This window comes from Ascaphus truei, chromosome 9 (assembly GCF_040206685.1).
Source record: "Ascaphus truei isolate aAscTru1 chromosome 9, aAscTru1.hap1, whole genome shotgun sequence".
Lineage (NCBI taxonomy): Eukaryota > Metazoa > Chordata > Amphibia > Anura > Ascaphidae > Ascaphus > Ascaphus truei.
Window position 1 is genome coordinate 44,105,406 of NC_134491.1, and position 18,364 is coordinate 44,123,769.

Genomic DNA, 18,364 nt, shown 5'->3' on the forward strand with positions numbered 1-18,364 from the left:
CAGAGTCTCCTCATCCCCAGCTCTGGGTGTGTGAGTGGCATAGAGAGTCTCTTCATCCCCAGCTCTGCGAGTGTGTGAGTGGCACAGAGTCTCCTCATCCCCATCTCTCTGTGTGTGAGTGGCGCAGAGTCTCCTCATCCCCAGCTCTGGGTGTGTGAGTGGCGCAGAGAGTCTCCTCATCCCCAGCTCTGTGTGTGAGTGGCGCAGAGTCTCCTCATCCCCAGCTCTGTGTGTGTGAGTGGCGCAGAGTCTCCTCATCCCCAGCTCTGTCTGTGTGTGAGTGGCACAGTCTCTCCTCATCCCCAGCTCTGGGTGTGTGAGTGGCACACAGGCTCTCCTCATCCCCAGCTCTCTGTGTGTGAGTGGCACAGAGTCTCCTCATCCCCAGCTCTGGGTGTGTGAGTGGCACAGAGAGTCTCCTCATCCCCAGCTCTGGGTGTGTGAGTGGCACAGAGAGTCTCCTCATCCCCAGCTCTCTGTGTGTGAGTGGCACAGAGACTCCTCATCCCCAGCTCTGCGTGTGTGTGAGTGGCACAGAGAGTCTCCTCATCCCCAGCTCTCTGTGTGTGAGTGGCACAGAGAGTCTCCTCATCCCCATCTCTCTGTGTGTGAGTGGCACAGAGAGTCCTCATCCCCAGCTCTGTGTGTGAGTGAGTGGCACAGAGAGTCCTCATCCCCAGCTCTGTGTGTGAGTGAGTGGCACAGAGAGTCTCCTCATCCCCAGCTCTGTGTGTGAGTGAGTGGCACAGAGAGTCTCCTCATCCCCAGCTCTGTGTGTGAGTGAGTGGCACAGAGAGTCTCCTCATCCCCAGCTCTGTGTGTGAGTGAGTGGCACAGAGAGTCTCCTCATCCCCAGCTCTGTGTGTGAGTGAGTGGCACAGAGAGTCTCCTCATCCCCATCTCTCTGGGTGTGAGTGGCACAGTCTCTCCTCCCGCAGCTCTGGGTGTGTGAGTGGCACAGAGAGTCTCCTCATCCACAGCTCTGGGTGTGTGAGTGGCACAGTCCCTCCTCATCCCCAACTCTCTGTGTGTGAGTGGCACAGAGAGTCTCCTCATCCCCAACTCTCTGTGTGTGAGTGGCACAGAGAGTCTCCTCATCCCCAACTCTCTGTGTGTGAGTGGCACAGAGAGTCTCCTCATCCCCAGCTCTCTGTGTGTGAGTGGCACAGCTTTCTCTTAACCTCCACCCCTTTAAAGCTGCTTCATTTACTAGTGATTAAGTGCTCTATTTGCACAGACCTCTGCCGCTTTTTATCCTCAATAAAACCAGATGAATAGAAGGGATGCAGCTCTTTCTGTGTCTTTGTGTTTGAAAAACCTGTAAATAGAAAGGACAGGGGAATAAAGTTGTGAGGTCGCAGCCAGCAGCTGCTAATAATGTGGCCTGTGGGGCAAGTCGGGGTTAGCTCATTAAACACTAGTCTGTTTACTCATAACTTGGTCCCTTTATGGATTAACCCCTTGGACCCCAGCTGGGCCTGCAGCACATTACAAAGCAGCCAATGAGGTAACATCTCCAGTGACAAGGTTGCCTCATCATCCTATGCCTCAAGCACCAAATATTAGACTGTCAGCTCTTCGGTTCAGGGGCTTACCGGGCCTGTAAATTGCACCCGCCGCCTTCGTGTTGTTTAATATGTTATCCCGTGTTTCTAAGTTTTGGGGAAGAATCACAAAGGGATACCCCAGGCACGCGGCACTTACATTGTTGTATTATGAATGTTGATGTTCTTGGTACGATTACACAGCATGTAGAGTGGAAGAAAGGGGGAACGTGAGCGAGGAGGAAGAAGAAGATGTGCTGGTTATGTGTGCAGAAATGAAACTAAAAGAAGCGAGGATAGGAATGACAGAGTGTTAGGCCGTCTCTTAGGGAGGTTACTGGCACATAAGCAAATTAAACAGAAAGAGAGCAGCGTGTTGTCATAGCAACTGTGCAATTAAATTACTTTTCTGTCAGCCATGATATGATTTCCCTGTTTAGAATCTCTTGGGACATAGAACTTCCATTTGCAGACGGAGTTGAGTTTGACAAAGGTACACAACCAAAGGTGCCCCATCCAATGGGAACATTACCTGCGCTTAAGTACTACGCATCTGACTGCTTTTTGCTGCTTTATATAATTGTGCTGAGCAGCTAACCGCACCTGGAATGTGTTTATTACAGCGCCACTTTGAGCCACGGAAAACATCATAAAAGTTATCCATAGGAAATATATGTAAACTGTTTAATTGCAATCCTGTTTGCAGGTAACAAAATGTTATAACGGAAATTGCTTGATGTGTCACATCCTGAATTGGGGCAGGGATGCTGTTTTGATATTGTGTGTGTGTGTGTGTATATTCAGAAGAACCAGCAGTGCGTTGCAGTGAAGGAGTTAACCCCTTGCTGGGTATAATACGGGTGGTTTTTGCTTATTGTAATATCTTGTGTCAATATTTTAAAATCATGATCGCATTTCAAAGTTCCTGCAGTGGTGGAGTTGTACGTTATGATACCAACATGTGCCCATGATGGAGAGACGTGTGATGTTTCACAAGCTGTGTAGTTTTTATTTTTTTACTCTTTCCGCCACGTTACCTGATGGTTTTACAGTATTTACCTAATCTCTTCCATGATAAGACCATTTTTGTGGGCAGTGTATCTGCTGTCGTGTCTGTTTCTACTTTTCCAGCTTCTCTTAAATTAAAAGTTGCTTCCCTTTATAAAACCAGTGACCGTGGAGAGTAATAATCATGAGATTCTAACTTTACTGAACCCATTGAAAAAATACATTAAAAAACATTAATTTTCACAGGACCCCAAAAAGTTAAATTGTCAGCTTGTCCCGCACCTCTTTCTGGGTTTGAAGGGTTTAGCTGAAGTCCTTTCCCTGTGCGGTTATTGGAAGCAAAGCGCCAGTTCCTAGCTGCTGCGCTGTGTAACAAGAGTATTTTATTTAACGGTTACCGAGAATCCGCTGATGAAGATCGTTCTTCCTTCGTATGCTGTCATATAAGAGCGTGCATTGTTTCCAATGCTGCAGTGACATTCTTGTTGCATTGCTTAAGACTTTCTGAACAAGCCTTTCAAGGCTTTTAGCAGTGACGGGGTTTCATTGTATGCTGTATGTTCCTTCTGTCTGCAGATCAGTTGTTTAACTTGCTAAGTTCAGTCTTGCCAAGAGGCAGATCCATCTACCAGTGGGGAAAAAAAACCTTTTCAAACATATATAAATCACTTTTCAAGGTAGATTTTAACTATCAGTCTGAGATAAGACATGGTAAACATTTTCTGAAGGTTAAAGTTAAGATGGCTGCCTCCATTTATATTTTTTTATTCTGTTGTATACAGTATGTGTATTTATATAGGGCCACCAATGTACCCCGCACTTTACAGAGTTATAATACAGACAGCACCGGGAGTTAATATACAAAGTTACACAAGTGTGTTAAACAGGATGTTCCTGCCCCACAGAGCTTACAATCTAATGAAAGTGTTGTTTGTACACACTTGCACTTTGGCGGTACTGTTACACTCGCCCTTTGCATGTGAGAATGCTGAATACTGACAGGCTCAGAGACATGATGGGTAATGAGGCAGCGCAGACAGACCCCTTTATGATATTATTTAGTGTAATGAGCCAGTGTAGTAAGTCTAGGTTTTAACGAAAAGGTGGAGATGACTTTGAAAAGGATATTGCCGTATTTGTGACGACTCCTGAAGTTTCTTGTTCTATTTTTTTTCCCACCTTCCTGATGAAACATTTTGTTGTGAAATACACAGCAACTGTATTTTGTGTGGTTTTTATTTTTTAGCTTGTAAATGCCATTTTAGAATTATTATTTTTTTAACTCTAAAACAAAGGAGTGGAGGGAAACTGATGTGAATTAAATACACAATGGGTTAAACAAGGTGACATAAAATGGTCAGATGTCAAACCAAAGTGTTGAGAAATAAACTTCCACTATTTCATCCGATTTTCGAACTGCTGCTTATTCCTCCTCCTGTTTTGCCTTTGCATCCCCTGGTACTGCTCTACAGAACATGTTGGCACATTACAATAATAATAAGGGAAGAGAATCAATGTAGGCATTGTGTTATTATGCATATATCGGGTCTATGTATATGGAAACACAACTTGTAACACAGTGTTTACTTTTGATGTACTGCACACACCATGTGACATTCATTCTTTCTGTTCCTTCTTGGTAGGAGTGTTTGCCTAAATGGGTCCAGTCATGCCTCCCAGTAAGAAGCCGGAGGGCACAGGAATTAGTGTTTCCAGCCAGTGTTACAGGAGTAGCACTTTATCAAACCCACTCCACGATGATGATGACGACTTGGACTTCTCACTACCCGAGGTCAAAGTAAACAAGGAGAAAGGGGCCATGGAAGACGAAGAGCTAACAAACTTGAACTGGTTGCACGAGAGCAAAAACTTGCTCAAAAGTTTTGGGGACACAGTCTTACGGAGCGTCAGCCCCGTTCAGGACATTGATGACGACACCCCACCCTCACCGGCTCAGTCCGACATGCCCTACGATGCCAAGCAGAACCCAAACTGCAAGCCTCCGTACTCTTTCAGCTGCCTCATATTTATGGCCATTGAAGACTCTCCCACTAAGAAACTGCCCGTGAAGGATATTTACAACTGGATCCTAGAACACTTTCCTTACTTTGCAAATGCCCCCACTGGCTGGAAGAACTCCGTGAGGCATAACCTATCCTTGAATAAGTGTTTTAAGAAAGTGGATAAGGACAGAAGTCAGGTAAGGCTCCGTGTGCCCACGCTGCACCGGTATCTTAGGAGTGGTCTCTTCTCACTTTGCGTGGAGATGCTAAAATTTTCTTTCTGTAGAACACTTGTGATTTCCGCCATTATATAAAGACACTTTGCAGGTTTTTTCATTGGTTCCTGCAGTTTGCTGATGGCAGGAAGTCGCCATTGCTTGAAGTTTCAATGCAATACTGCAATATCAGCATTAGTTTCAAGCAGCAATCCCACCATCTTAGCATTGGGACCTGGGGGTCATTCTGGTCTTAACTGCATTGGTCTAAGTTTCTGGGACCCCTGGTCCCCAAGACATATACCGGTGGTGACTCTGCTCCCTCCGGGAGAAACAAAATATCTCAAATATCGCAGGTCCCGCAGGCCAATAGGAAGTCACAACATCCGCGGTTGTGACTTCCTATTTGATGGCCACTTAAATCCCCTCGGGTAACTATCTCGGGTACTGGGAGGTCCCCATAGCTAAAAATAGCAGGGTTTCCTACAAGAGGACCCCATGTTTGAACAGCGGGGCGGAGATTTTTCGGGGGGGGGGGGGGGGGGGGGGGGCACGGGCGGTTGCAGAGGCCCCGCACTGTTCTTCAAGTCATTAAAATGAAATGTCGGGGGATCGTGTGAGGCCTCTGCAACCTCAACTTACCGTGATTCAGCCGGCTTCTGGAAGCGTCTCTATGGCAACGCGGGGTCATGCGGCGTAACGTCACACGCACATTGCCATAGCACCCACCGCTGGTCACGTGACGTCACATGACCACGCGCGTCATTTGACGCCGCACTAAGCGAAGGGGAGAAGCGCAAGCACCGAGGGACACAAGGCAGGGGGGGCGCAGGAGTAAAAGTTTCCGCACCCCTGCTCTAAACACAGAGGCGAAAGTGGATTAGTTACAATATCATTTTAGTTATATATATATATGCTGATACTTCTGTAATAATGCTGCTAGTACAGGAAGTTCATGTTGTCAGGTTGCGCTTATAGTGACGGTGCCGTCAGGCTGCGGTCACTGGAAAAATCAAATGGAGATGACTTCCAGCGATCGCGACCGGCGGCAAGGCATTTGTTTTGCCACGGCGTCGCTGTCGCCGGCACTATAAGCGCACCTTATGGTAATACAGGATAATATATGTAGTAGTGAGAGGAATAAGACTGAGCTTCCACAAATGTTCCCATAGACAAACTTCTAATCTTATACGTTTTTATCTATTTATGCCATGGGAAGGCAGCAAACGGTTCAAGGTAACAATTAGGATAGCTTGCAAGAGGTGACTTATATTTGTATGTTTTTACATTAAAAAGATGTCCTCTCTTCCTAGCTGTCTACTTATCTGACGCTGCTCTTAGACCGACTTCTCCAGCCAAGGGGTTAATGAATTGCTGTGTACTTTTGGAGTTGTTGCTCCTCACTCTGTAGCTCTGGCATTGTTTTAACACAAAGTGTGTTTTTAAACCTTAAATGTCCCCTCTGCTTTTCTTCAGTGGGCCTGCTAAGACTGTGGAACAAAACATGTAAATCCTGCTAACATTACTTTCCGTAAATGATAATGTGTAATAATACCTGAATATTCTAGCTCAGATTTCAATGATTTAGACTATCTATAATGTTCATTTGCTAAAACATCTGTTTCGTGGTTGCATCTTGAATTTTTTTGATGATTGCTTTTGCTTTTCACGCGGTGTTGCTCCTCATAAAAGCTGTTTTGAGGAAATGAACTATTATTACATGTTATCATAGAGTCCAAAACAGTTTGGGTGCACAGAGAATTCCTTATCAGCTTTGGGAATTATAGGCATTTGCTTGATGTGTGTTGACATTTTGAGAAGCTGTTAGTTCTTTATTTCAAGATCAAGTATTTACATGTTGGGCTGTTCTGAAGCAAGTTACAGACGTGTGTATCCGGTGAAGTCATTGCTTTTCCAGGCTGAGCACACGTGTACGTATCATGCACATGCACAGCCCCTGCTCTTTAGGTATTGGGGAACTTTTCCCTGGTGTGATCTGACTTTTTTTTGTATGACAGCATCTTGGCATTCAGGGCTGTTCAACTCGTTTTTCAAAGGCGCCACAAGAGTATCATAATACATTTAAAGTCTTAAAAAGTATTATATTTCAAGCATTTGTGACACCTGTACCGTATGTATTTACATTGCCTTAACTTAAAGTGAGCGTCGGTGTGAAACGTGTCGCACCTATCTGGGTAAGCAACTACTGTAGTATGAAATTCGCACAAGCAGCCAGTCCAAGGGTCACTCCAAGGCCCGTCCAGCACTGAATATGGCATGCACACTGACAAACCGTCTTATCATCAAAACATATAAAGACTGTTTATCATGGAAATGTTTAAAAATGGTAAAAATATATATTTTTAAATACTTGTCCAATTAAGAAAAAAAAAACATTCAACTACATTTAATCAAATAAACATACCTCTGTATTTAGTAGACTTTTGTCCTGGGAGTGACTGCCCATTTTAAATCCGCTTTTTATGATTGGAATGAAAGTAAACATTGAATTCATGATCAATTATGACTTGTTAGTAGAGTTCAATTAGCATAGGGTCATTGAGTATCACCCTGACCACTGCAGAATATTGCACGGCATCAAAGGCGACATTATATTCTTCACAGTACAATTGAAGAGGAGACCGGCGAGGTTTCAACAGTCTTCTACACAATAATTTATCTCTAAAGTATCCCCCCTGATTGTCTATTACAAAGTATCCCCCAATGTATCCTTTGTCGGGCTGGAAACGGTTACCTGAACTTTGAACTAAGTTACAATATAAAATATTGCGCTGGCTTCAGGATCCATTGGCATTACCCCAGGCTTCTATATAAAGAACGCTGATCCCGCAGCAAATAAACATTCATTGTTTATAGGAAAAACTAGACCTGCAGTTGAAGGAATCTGTTCTAGGTTAATGACTCAAACTGCAAGGGACTTCTCCTCCTCCCCGAATTAACACACACAGCTGCCAAGAGGCACCTTATCTGTAACCAGAAGGCTTGGTAATAATGCGCACGGTGCAGCAAGATAACATTTACTTTCCTTAACACTAAGGCCTGTTTTCGTATATACAGTTTGCCTTTAAAGAAATGGGAATATCATATGTAACAATACCCCCTCCCCCCCCGACCCCCAAACAGCGGGAGAATTGAAGCACATTGGACGCGGAGCGTTTTCTTTGCATGCGCCAGTAACGTGGGAGCAGGACACACAATGGCTGGCGCAGCAGCTGCTGGGAGAAGTTACAGTGAGTGTATGGGCAGCTGCACTGGTTGCTGCCTCAGATTACGGGTTCGTTTTCAGGCTCCGTGGACTTGCTGACTGTTATCATGCTGCTGACGTGGCCCTGTGGCTCGGTCCCCCTTTCTTCCACCCCCCCCCCCCACCCCCGCACGGCCCTTTCGCCCATTAATTTCCCAGTCCGATGCCATCTGCTCCTCGGATGCAGAGAGGAATTTTTCTTGTATACGTGTTTCCATGGAAACGAACTCGCAGTTGATATGGAAAGAAACCAGTTGCCATAGCAACAGAGTTCCGGATGTGGCAGTTTGTGGTGTGTAAGGCCGGTTGCGATGCAGTTTGTGGTGTGCGAGGTTACGTGTGTAAGGCCAGTTGCGATGCAGTTTGTGGCGTGCGAGGATACGTGTGTAAGGCCGGTTGCGATGCAGTTTGTGGCGTGCGAGGATACGTGTGTAAGGCCGGTTGCGATGCAGTTTGTGGCGTGCGAGGATACGTGTGTAAGGCCGGTTGCGATGCAGTTTGTGGCGTGCGAGGATACGTGTGTAAGGCCGGTTGCGATGCAGTTTGTGGCGTGCGAGGTTACGTGTGTAAGGCCGGTTGCGATGCAGTTGGTGGTGTGTGAGGCCGGTTGCGATGCAGTTTGTGGCGTGCGAGGATTCGCGTGTAAGGCCGGTTGCGATGCAGTTTGTGGCGTGTGAGGATACGCGTGTAAGGCCGGTTGCGATGCACTTTGTGGCGTGCGAGGATACGTGTGTAAGGCCGGTTGCGAGGCAGTTTGTGGCGTGCGAGGATACGTGTGTAAGGCCGGTTGCGATGCAGTTTGTGGCGTGCGAGGATACGTGTGTAAGGCCGGTTGCGATGCAGTTTGTGGCGTGCGAGGTTACGTGTGTAAGGCCGGTTGCGATGCAGTTGGTGGTGTGTGAGGCCTGTTGCGATGCAGTTTGTGGCGTGCGAGGATACGTGTGTAAGGCCAGTTGCGATGCAGTTTGTGGTGTGCGAGGATACGTGTGTAAGGCCGGTTGCGATGCAGTTTGTGGCGTGCGAGGATACGTGTGTAAGGCCGGTTGCGATGCAGTTTGTGGCGTGCGAGGATTCGCGTGTAAGGCCGGTTGCGATGCAGTTTGTGGCGTGCGAGGATACGTGTGTAAGGCCGGTTGCGATGCAGTTTGTGGCGTGCGAGGATACGTGTGTAAGGCTGGTTGCGATGCAGTTTGTGGCGTGCGAGGCTATGCGTGTAAGGCCGGTTGCGATGCAGTTTGTGGCGTGCGAGGATACGTGTGTAAGGCCGGTTGCGATGCAGTTTGTGGCGTGCGAGGTTACGTGTGTAAGGCCAGTTGCGATGCAGTTTGTGGCGTGCGAGGATACGTGTGTAAGGCCGGTTGCGATGCAGTTTGTGGCGTGCGAGGCTATGCGTGTAAGGCCGGTTGCGATGCAGTTTGTGGCGTGCGAGGTTACGTGTGTAAGGCCGGTTGCGATGCAGTTTGTGGTTTGCGAGGATACGTGTGTAAGGCCGGTTGCGATGCAGTTTGTGGCGTGCGAGGATACGTGTGTAAGGCCGGTTGCGATGCAGTTTGTGGCGTGCGAGGATACGTGTGTAAGGCCGGTTGCGATGCAGTTTGTGGCGTGTGAGGATACGCGTGTAAGGCCGGTTGCGATGCACTTTGTGGCATGCGAGGATACGTGTGTAAGGCCGGTTGCGAGGCAGTTTGTGGCGTGCGAGGATACGTGTGTAAGGCCGGTTGCGATGCAGTTTGTGGCGTGCGAGGATACGTGTGTAAGGCCGGTTGCGATGCAGTTTGTGGCGTGCGAGGTTACGTGTGTAAGGCCGGTTGCGATGCAGTTTGTGGCGTGCGAGGTTACGTGTGTAAGGCCGGTTGCGATGCAGTTTGTGGCGTGCGAGGATACGTGTGTAAGGCCGGTTGCGATGCAGTTTGTGGCGTGCGAGGATTCGCGTGTAAGGCCGGTTGCGATGCAGTTTGTGGCGTGCGAGGATACGCGTGTAAGGCCGGTTGCGATGCAGTTTGTGGCGTGCGAGGATACGTGTGTAAGGCCGGTTGCGATGCAGTTTGTGGCGTGCGAGGATACGTGTGTAAGGCCGGTTGCGATGCAGTTTGTGGCGTGCGAGGCTATGCGTGTAAGGCCGGTTGCGATGCAGTTTGTGGTGTGCGAGGTTACGTGTGTAAGGCCAGTTGCGATGCAGTTTGTGGCGTGCGAGGATACGTGTGTAATGCCGGTTGCGATGCAGTTTGTGGCGTGCGAGGATACGTGTGTAAGGCCGGTTGCGATGCAGTTTGTGGCGTGCGAGGCTATGCGTGTAAGGCCGGTTGCGATGCAGTTTGTGGCGTGCGAGGTTACGTGTGTAAGGCCGGTTGCGATGCAGTTTGTGGCGTGCGAGGATACGTGTGTAAGGCCGGTTGCGATGCAGTTTGTGGTGTGCGAGGATACGTGTGTAAGGCCGGTTGCGATGCAGTTTGTGGCGTGCGAGGCTATGCGTGTAAGGTCGGTTGCGATGCAGTTTGTGGCGTGCGAGGATACGTGTGTAAGGCCGGTTGCGATGCAGTTTGTGGCGTGCGAGGATTCGCGTGTAAGGCCGGTTGCGATGCAGTTTGTGGCGTGCGAGGATTCGCGTGTAAGGCCGGTTGCGATGCAGTTTGTGGCGTGCGAGGTTACGTGTGTAAAGCCGGTTGCGATGCAGTTTGTGGCGTGCGAGGATACGTGTGTAAGGCCGGTTGCGATGCAGTTTGTGGCGTGCGAGGCTATGCGTGTAAGGCCGGTTGCGATGCAGTTTGTGGCGTGCGAGGTTACGTGTGTAAGGCCGGTTGCGATGCAGTTTGTGGCGTGCGAGGATACGTGTGTAAGGCCGTTTGCGATGCAGTTTGTGGGGTTGCAGTAACACAGCACATAGAGCAGTCGCTCTTTTGATTGGAGCAGATTTGTGCAAGACTTAGACATGCAGATTTTATTGGACATTTCGGATTAAACGCCCCTTTCTCCCCATGCTGAGACAGCTGTTATTTGTAGGCCTGCAGCGATGGACAGTTTGCTTCAGGGACTTTTGTGTTACATCTTCGCAGTTCAGCCACATTACTAACCTTTTCCAGCACGATATTGGGCCGTGGAGAACGCTGTTCTCACAGTACTTTGTGCTGACAGATGCATGCTGAATGGTTTTTTCTTTTGGCATGACGTACCAGAGATGTGGGTTAACATATGTTTGTATTTATAAAGTGTATTCAATAATGGGAGTCTGTCTGTGCTAGGAATCTGCTCGGGTTTGTCGTGGTGTACTGGCAGACTTGTGTCGGGTTTTTTTGCCAAAAGATGATATAGATATATATCTCCCCTTTTTAGATAAAAAAATAAAGAGATAATGTGTTGATCGTGCTAATGAATGGCAGGTTTGAATGCAGCATTGCTCAGTATGAGCAGTGTTATTAATTTGGGTAAAACCCCATTAATATGCCTGTAAACATTATACTTTGCATGAGCTTGCCAGAATTATGGATTCTTCTGCTCATATTGATTTGGTCTATATTAGTTGATGGGTGGAGAATCCGTATTGGTCCCAGAGAAGTGTAGGTTAGGGATAGCGGCCTAACATTACAGTGCTTCAGTCTCATCTGCCTGGCATCCAGATGTATTCATATCAAGCACTAGTACACACTTTATTCCTTCTCTGATAGAATGCGTACAATCGGAGTTTCGAAGGGAACATTTAGACCAGTGGTGGCCAACTCAGGTCCTCAAGAGCTACAAACAGGTCAGGTTTTCAGGAAATCCGTACTTCAGCACAGGTGGCTCAGTCTTCCACTGCATCACCTGCGCTGAAGCAGGGATTTCCTGAAAAGCTGACCTGTTGGTTGCCCTTGAGGACTGGAGTTGTCCACCACTGGTCTAAATGTTCCCTTCAAACTCCGATTGTACCCATTCTATCAGAGAAGGAATAAAATGAAGCGATGGTTTCCTGGCCACCAATTTCTAAAAGTTCTGAATAAATGTTTCCGAAGGCATGAAGAAGACAGGTAAACGTCACTCCCTACACAGCGCTCCAACAAGCTGCGTGAGAGAGGCGAATATTCAAAACCTGTGTTAAACTAGAGCATCAGGGATCGCACCTCTAGTATACATACTCACGTTTAATATATTTATATTATATATAGACCCTGTTGCATAAGCAGAAATGTAGATTTAGCCTAGTACTGAACTACCAAAATATCTGTTTGCACTTCCATTCTTTAACCCTTTCATTCCTATGTGACAGAGATGGCCAACTCCAGTTCACAATGGCCACCGTCGGGTCAGGTTTTAAGGATATCCCTGCTTCAGCACAGGTGTCTCAATCAAATGAGCCACCGGTACTGAAGCAGGGATATCCCTAATACCTGGCCTGTTGGTGTCCCTTGAGGACTGGAGTTGGCCACTTGTGCTGCATGGTCTTGCAAGCGCTTCCCAACCGTCGAAATGTTGCAGTGGTACAAAGACTCGGCCATAAGATCCCAGTGTGCCTGACGGGCATCTGAAGCGCTGGGCAGACTTGTTGTGAACCATATTCTGTTTTTACCTCTTCCTCCTCACAAAGTTCTCTCCTGTTGAGACGGAATGAGTAAATTGCAGCCGTGCTTCAGCTTTGCTTTACAACCTGCAGGCCCGGTAGCTGCTGAGCAGGTTGGATCACAGCAGGCAACATGAGCTGCTTGGTTTGCGTTTCAGCCTTAACCCCTACACTGCTGGGGAGATGCTGCTTCTATATGGCAGGTGCTTGGTGCTGTGGACTCTGTTTCAGCGAAGGAGTTAAAACGCAATGTTAAAGCCTGCTGCTGCTGTACATTACAATGAAGCTCTTGTAGCTGTGTTTACAATACACAAAAGCGCGTTGTGCAAATGATTTGCGGTTGATGTGAGGATAATAAATATTGAACCCATTTTAAACCATTTAATTTCACTCTCCTCTCCACCATCTCCCCCGGTAAAAGTTGTCTTTTTCTCCTATTTTAAACAGAAAACACATTTCCACCAGCATAGAAGAAGTCTTCTTGTCGCTCTTCTCTCTACATGGGGCTAATCTCCCTACTTTAGCCACTTGGATTGTAACCGCCTGTGCCGGTACCTCCTTATTCTCTCTGTCCCTGACTAGGATTCTATTCATTATACGTGTCATTTATGGCACTGTCTTTTGCATAAAATACAGAAAAATGGGTTCTTACTAGGTACATGATGAGAATATCCTCCAGCACATCTACATTCATTGGAGGGTAAGCCGGGTGCCCAAGAGTATTACAGTTGGGTACAAAGAGAATAAGGGGAACGGCACAAATTATACAGGTTTCCAATATTTATTTATTGACTGACAGCCAGCAGTCTTTGTTCTGTGGGAGTTTGCAGGTGAGCAAATCCTGTTTTGGGGGGTTCTTGGTTGTCACTTTGACATCCACTGTATGATTTAGTTAAGTTCTAAAGAGAACCTAAAAACAATTCTCTAACCTGGAGATCGGAAAGTGTCCTCATAAATAGACACATCAGACTGTCAGATTGTGCATCCGCTGTAAGCTATCGAAAGACTGTGATCCTTCCTAACCGAGTCTCTCTTTGTGCTGAAAGCAGTTCAGTTGTCTGCTCACTGCTTTGTATTACTTGCTGAAGGGGAATTGTAGATAATGCTACTCCCATCCACCAAGACTCGCACAAAGAGACGACTCTTCCCAGACATGACCTAGTGCTGTACCAACGGATCCTTTCTATGGCTTTAACACATGTTCTGCCTGCAGACTGTGTTTCCATTACACAGACCCACCAGTTTCTGCAGAAAGTATAGTGCTCAGATCATTATTTAGATGCATTTTATCAGGAACGACCTATTAAAATGAGCGTGTCGCTTTCAGATTGGTGCTGGGAATACAGACCGGAGCGACTATGTACACCTAGTATTGTACTAGTCCCGGCTCGGTGCATTGTGTGTGAGCTACAGAAACAGGCTGCAGCTTCCTTTTCTGTTCCCCTGTTTTGTTTGTAACGAAGCAACAATCCCTAATAACTTTTCCTACGTAATGTCAGAATAAGCTGCTACATTTCCCAACTACCATGGCTGAATCTAGCTCTCCGATATGAAACCCAATGTATCGCCTAACTCAGAGGTTGCCAACTCCAGTCCTCAAAAGCCAGGTATTAGGGATATCCCTGCTTCAGCACAGGTGGCTCATGCATTCTGACTGAGTCACTGATTGAGCCACCTGTGCTGAAGCAGGGATTTCCCTAATATCTGGCCACCGCTAACTGTTGCACAACAATTTGTATCTTTTTCCAAAATGCTTTTGGTTGAATTCTGGGCAGATTCTTATTCAAACTCTGCAGTAATGTTATGTCTGGAAAACTGTTGAAGCCGTTTTGCAAAACCTGTAATTATAATAATAAAAACCACTCAACATTGTGATTTTAGAAAATGGTTTTGTAGCTCTTCCTTGAGAAGATAACATTAGAAACACTGCACTCTCTTTTTTTAGGTGGTATTCACTAAAGTGCCACTATATCTAGTCCACTAATCTTTTATATTTCATATTATTGTGATATGTTGCTACACTTTTGGGCCTACATTTGAAAAGCTATTGAACATATATTAAATCTGGAAACAAACTTTGACCAGTAAATAATTTGTATATAACTGCTTATGTTGTTGGTATTTTTAAAACATGACAAATACTACATGGAATAATCTTCATACATTTTTATATAAAACACGTTTATAATTAGCACTTTGTGAGATGAATATATCCAAGTTACTAGCATGGCGTGTTAATGGTTTTTCTATTGATGTCAAGCACAATATCTACACGCAAAACGTCAAATCTTAGAGTTAATTCATACCAGCTACATGCATTTTACTAGAATTTTGAATTGGAATGTATTTTGGATTTTGAAGACAATTGATGTAGTTGATAGCTTAAAGCAGAAAGTCTGCACGGCTCCGCCTTTAACAAAAATGTTTTGCATTTTTTTTTTCTCTCACTTTAAGAGATCTGCTCTCGCCATTCCCAGACTGGTTTTATTTGTAAGATCTAAGGCAGAGGTCGGCAACACTGTAGCCAATAGCCACAAGTGGCTAATTGGCCATCAAAGCTTGGCTAATTGGAGTTTGCCAAAAAAGCTTAAAAAAATGTGACCTAGATCTGGTAAAACTGGCTTCTATTACAACGCACGGCGCACCCGCAAAGATTGGAAGAAAATCGGGACTTGTTTCTCGTTTGAAGCAGCATTTGAGTGAGAATGGTGTGAGAAACACGCTGCCCCCCTTCCATTGCATTCTGCATCAGGAGAATTTGTGTGCTCAGATGCTCGAAACCGACACGTGGAAAACGTTGATGGACATGGTTGTGAAAATCGTGAATTACATCCGAAGTGGAAGTTGCCTCAGCCATCGACAGTTTAAGGCCTTGAACGAATGCGGTGATTTGTATTTCGAGGATCTTACTGACGATGCAAATGTGAGATGGTTGAGCAGAGGAAAAGTCCTGGAACGGTTTACCTATTTGCCTCCTCAAATGAAAGATTTTCTTGTTGAGAAACGTCAGATAGAAAAACATTTTCTGACATTGAGAACCCTCCATGGCAGTGTGATTTACGTTTTCTGTGCGATATGGCTCACTTAAATGAATTAAAAGTGAAGCTGCAGGGAAAGGGTAAAGTAATATGTGAGCTGGCACGGCATATTCAAGAATTCAAGTCAAAACTGCACCTCACTCTGGTACAAACTCGGGACGATTTGACCCATTTTGCAAAACCGACTAGATTTCTAGAAAAAAAAAGGAGTGTGGTCTACTCGACGTGAAGCGGCAACTCTACGTAAACTGGGTAAAAAACCTGTCCCAGAAATGTGAATCACGTTTTTCTGATTTCCAATTACTTCAATTTGGCATTCAAATTCTTGCGTGATCCATTCCACTTTATTACAAATTCAAGCAAAGAAATTCCCACCCTTCTGTCTTTGGACAAGCGCGGGCTTGAAGACGATTTGCTTTCTCTTCACAGTCTGGAATACTTGGAAATGTACCTGAATTCTTCAGTCACAGATACGTGGAAATCTGTTCTGACTGACAGCCATCTCCCAACTTTGAAAACGGGCATTTCAAAATGATTGTCCATGTTTGGATCAGCATGGGTGTGTGAATCCACGTTGTCTCCAGTGGGATTCATCAAGTCAAAATACAGATCTGGAATTGTTGATGTCAGTTTGGAGGCGGAGATAAGATGTGCGTTGAGTATAGATGTTCAGCTAATGTTTCTGCAACTTGTCAGAAGGATTGTCAAATTTCACATCAAAGTGTCTTACATTTTCTATTTGAACCATTTTCATCATTTGCGTCTCAGGCAACTGTAACAGAGGTCGAAGTGTACATGTTTTGAATAAACTTGTTCAGTGTGTGTGTTGTTTTAAATGTTTGAGCAACCTAACTTCTCCATTTTTGCATGGTGTGGCTATTTTCACTTCTCATTCGCCACACCTGTGGCTACATTGAAAAATAGGCTGCCCACCTAGCATCTAAGGCCCGGGCCATAGAGGGGTGAGGTGATCCGAACCGCGCTGACGCTGAGGCTCGCCTGCTGAAATCTGGGCGATTTCATGCCCATACAGGCGAGCCAGCGGGCGCGATCGGAGCCGGGGGGAGGTGGTTGGAGGCGGGGCAGTGACGTCGCTGGGTCAATCGCCCGCGACGCACTGACGTCGACGTCATGGTGCCGACGTCACAGCGCCGTGACGTCGACACTGCTGTGCTGTGATTGGAGGTTTTCAGCCGACAGCGCGCTGAAAAACAGCTTGGCGTTCGGCTGAAACCTCCATCTCGTCAGCACGCCTGCGGACGCTCGCGTGAGCCCCCTCTCAAGGCATCCTCATTGAGGATGCAGGGGCTCAGCGCGGAGCGTCCGCACGGCTCAGCACGGCCTGTCCTTCTATGGACTCGGCCTTAGGGTTCATTCAGGGGATAAAAGCATTGGAAATATGAATTGTAATGTTAATTGGTTAAACATGAAGCTCTTGCACAGAGCCCATTGCAGTCCTGAAAAAGAGAAACATTAAAAGCAACAAAAGCAAGGCGTGCTCCGGGGGCAAGAGCCTCACATTTATACAAGTTAAACTTATACAGCAAGCGTGGCCAACTCCAGGCATCAACGGCTACCAACAGGTCAGGTTTTAAGGCTATCCCGGCTTCAGCACAGGTGGCTCAGTCAGACTGAGCCACTGATTGAGCCACCTGTGCTGAAGCAGGGATAGCCTTAAAACCTGACCTTTTTAGTGGGCCTTGAGGACTGGAGTTGCCCGCCCCTGTTATATAGGCTTCTCAGGATTACACCCGTATATTGTTTTGTAGGGTAAGGGTTACTTTGTAGAAACAAAGACTCAAGAGAAGGCCATTTTTAGGTTGATTTGATGGAACCCCTATCTATATATAATATATATATAGACAGACACAACCCAGGCTGCGCTGAAAAGTTGTGCAATGCAGCAAGCATAAACTTTAGGGATCCATGTCAAAATGGATTTGAAACAAAAAGTGGCACCGTGTGCTCATTTGCATGTCATTTCCCAGAATCCCTTCTGCAGTGAAAGTGCTGTGTACTGGGTGATAATGGTGAAAGACAGGGTTGCAGACCTGCCTAAGACATGCAAATGAACATACAGTAATATTTCCATTTGAGATATATATCTATATCTATAAGTCTCAAATAATGGTTGTGTGTGTATGTCTGCTGGACAGCTCATTGGCCTGCGGGCCAGGCAGGGAGGAGCCAGGCAGGGAGGAGAGACACACACATGCACACACTCCTCACACCGTGACCACGTGCGCCTCTGACCAACAACACACACACATACACACACCACACACACACACTGTTGAGGTTTGACCTTGCTTGGCCTCACTCTCCCCTGTCAGCCGAACCGCAGCTCACCTTCCACACCCCCCACCCCCCTCTCCCGGTGTCCCTCACTCTCTTCCTCCCCCCCCCCCCCCCCACCTCACCCAAACCCGGACGCTCCACAACATCCCCAGCCGCACCATCACACTCACGTGCGCCGCCCTGCACCTGCTCCCGGGCGGAGGGGAAGCGCGGCGCGGGCCTCCTGCACTCACCCTCACGTGCACCGGCTCCCGGGCGGAGGGGAAGCGCGGCGCGGCCCTCCTGCTCAGCAGCAATCTCCAGGCTCCTCCCCCCTCGCTCCCAACGAGGAACGAAGGGGAAGCGCGGCGCGGGCCTCCTGCACTCACCCTCACCGGCTCCCGGACGGAGGGGAAGCGCGGCGCGGGTCTCTTGCCACTCTTGCCCCCCCACCAACTTCCCGAGCCCACCTCCTGCCCCAGC

At 47.0% G+C, this 18,364-nt stretch overlaps 1 protein-coding gene across 3 annotated transcripts in view; it reads left to right on the top strand.

Moving 5' to 3' along the window:
• The window catches only part of FOXN3 (forkhead box N3), a 188,321-nt gene that overhangs the window by 79,279 nt on the left and 90,678 nt on the right, over positions 1 to 18,364 (top strand). For all 3 annotated transcript variants that reach the window (XM_075614573.1, XM_075614575.1, XM_075614574.1), the window contains exon 2: positions 4,196 to 4,752. In XM_075614573.1, the coding sequence (XP_075470688.1) occupies positions 4,210 to 4,752 (543 nt within the window). In that variant the 5' untranslated portion in view covers positions 4,196 to 4,209. The remainder of the gene's footprint in view (positions 1 to 4,195; positions 4,753 to 18,364) is intronic.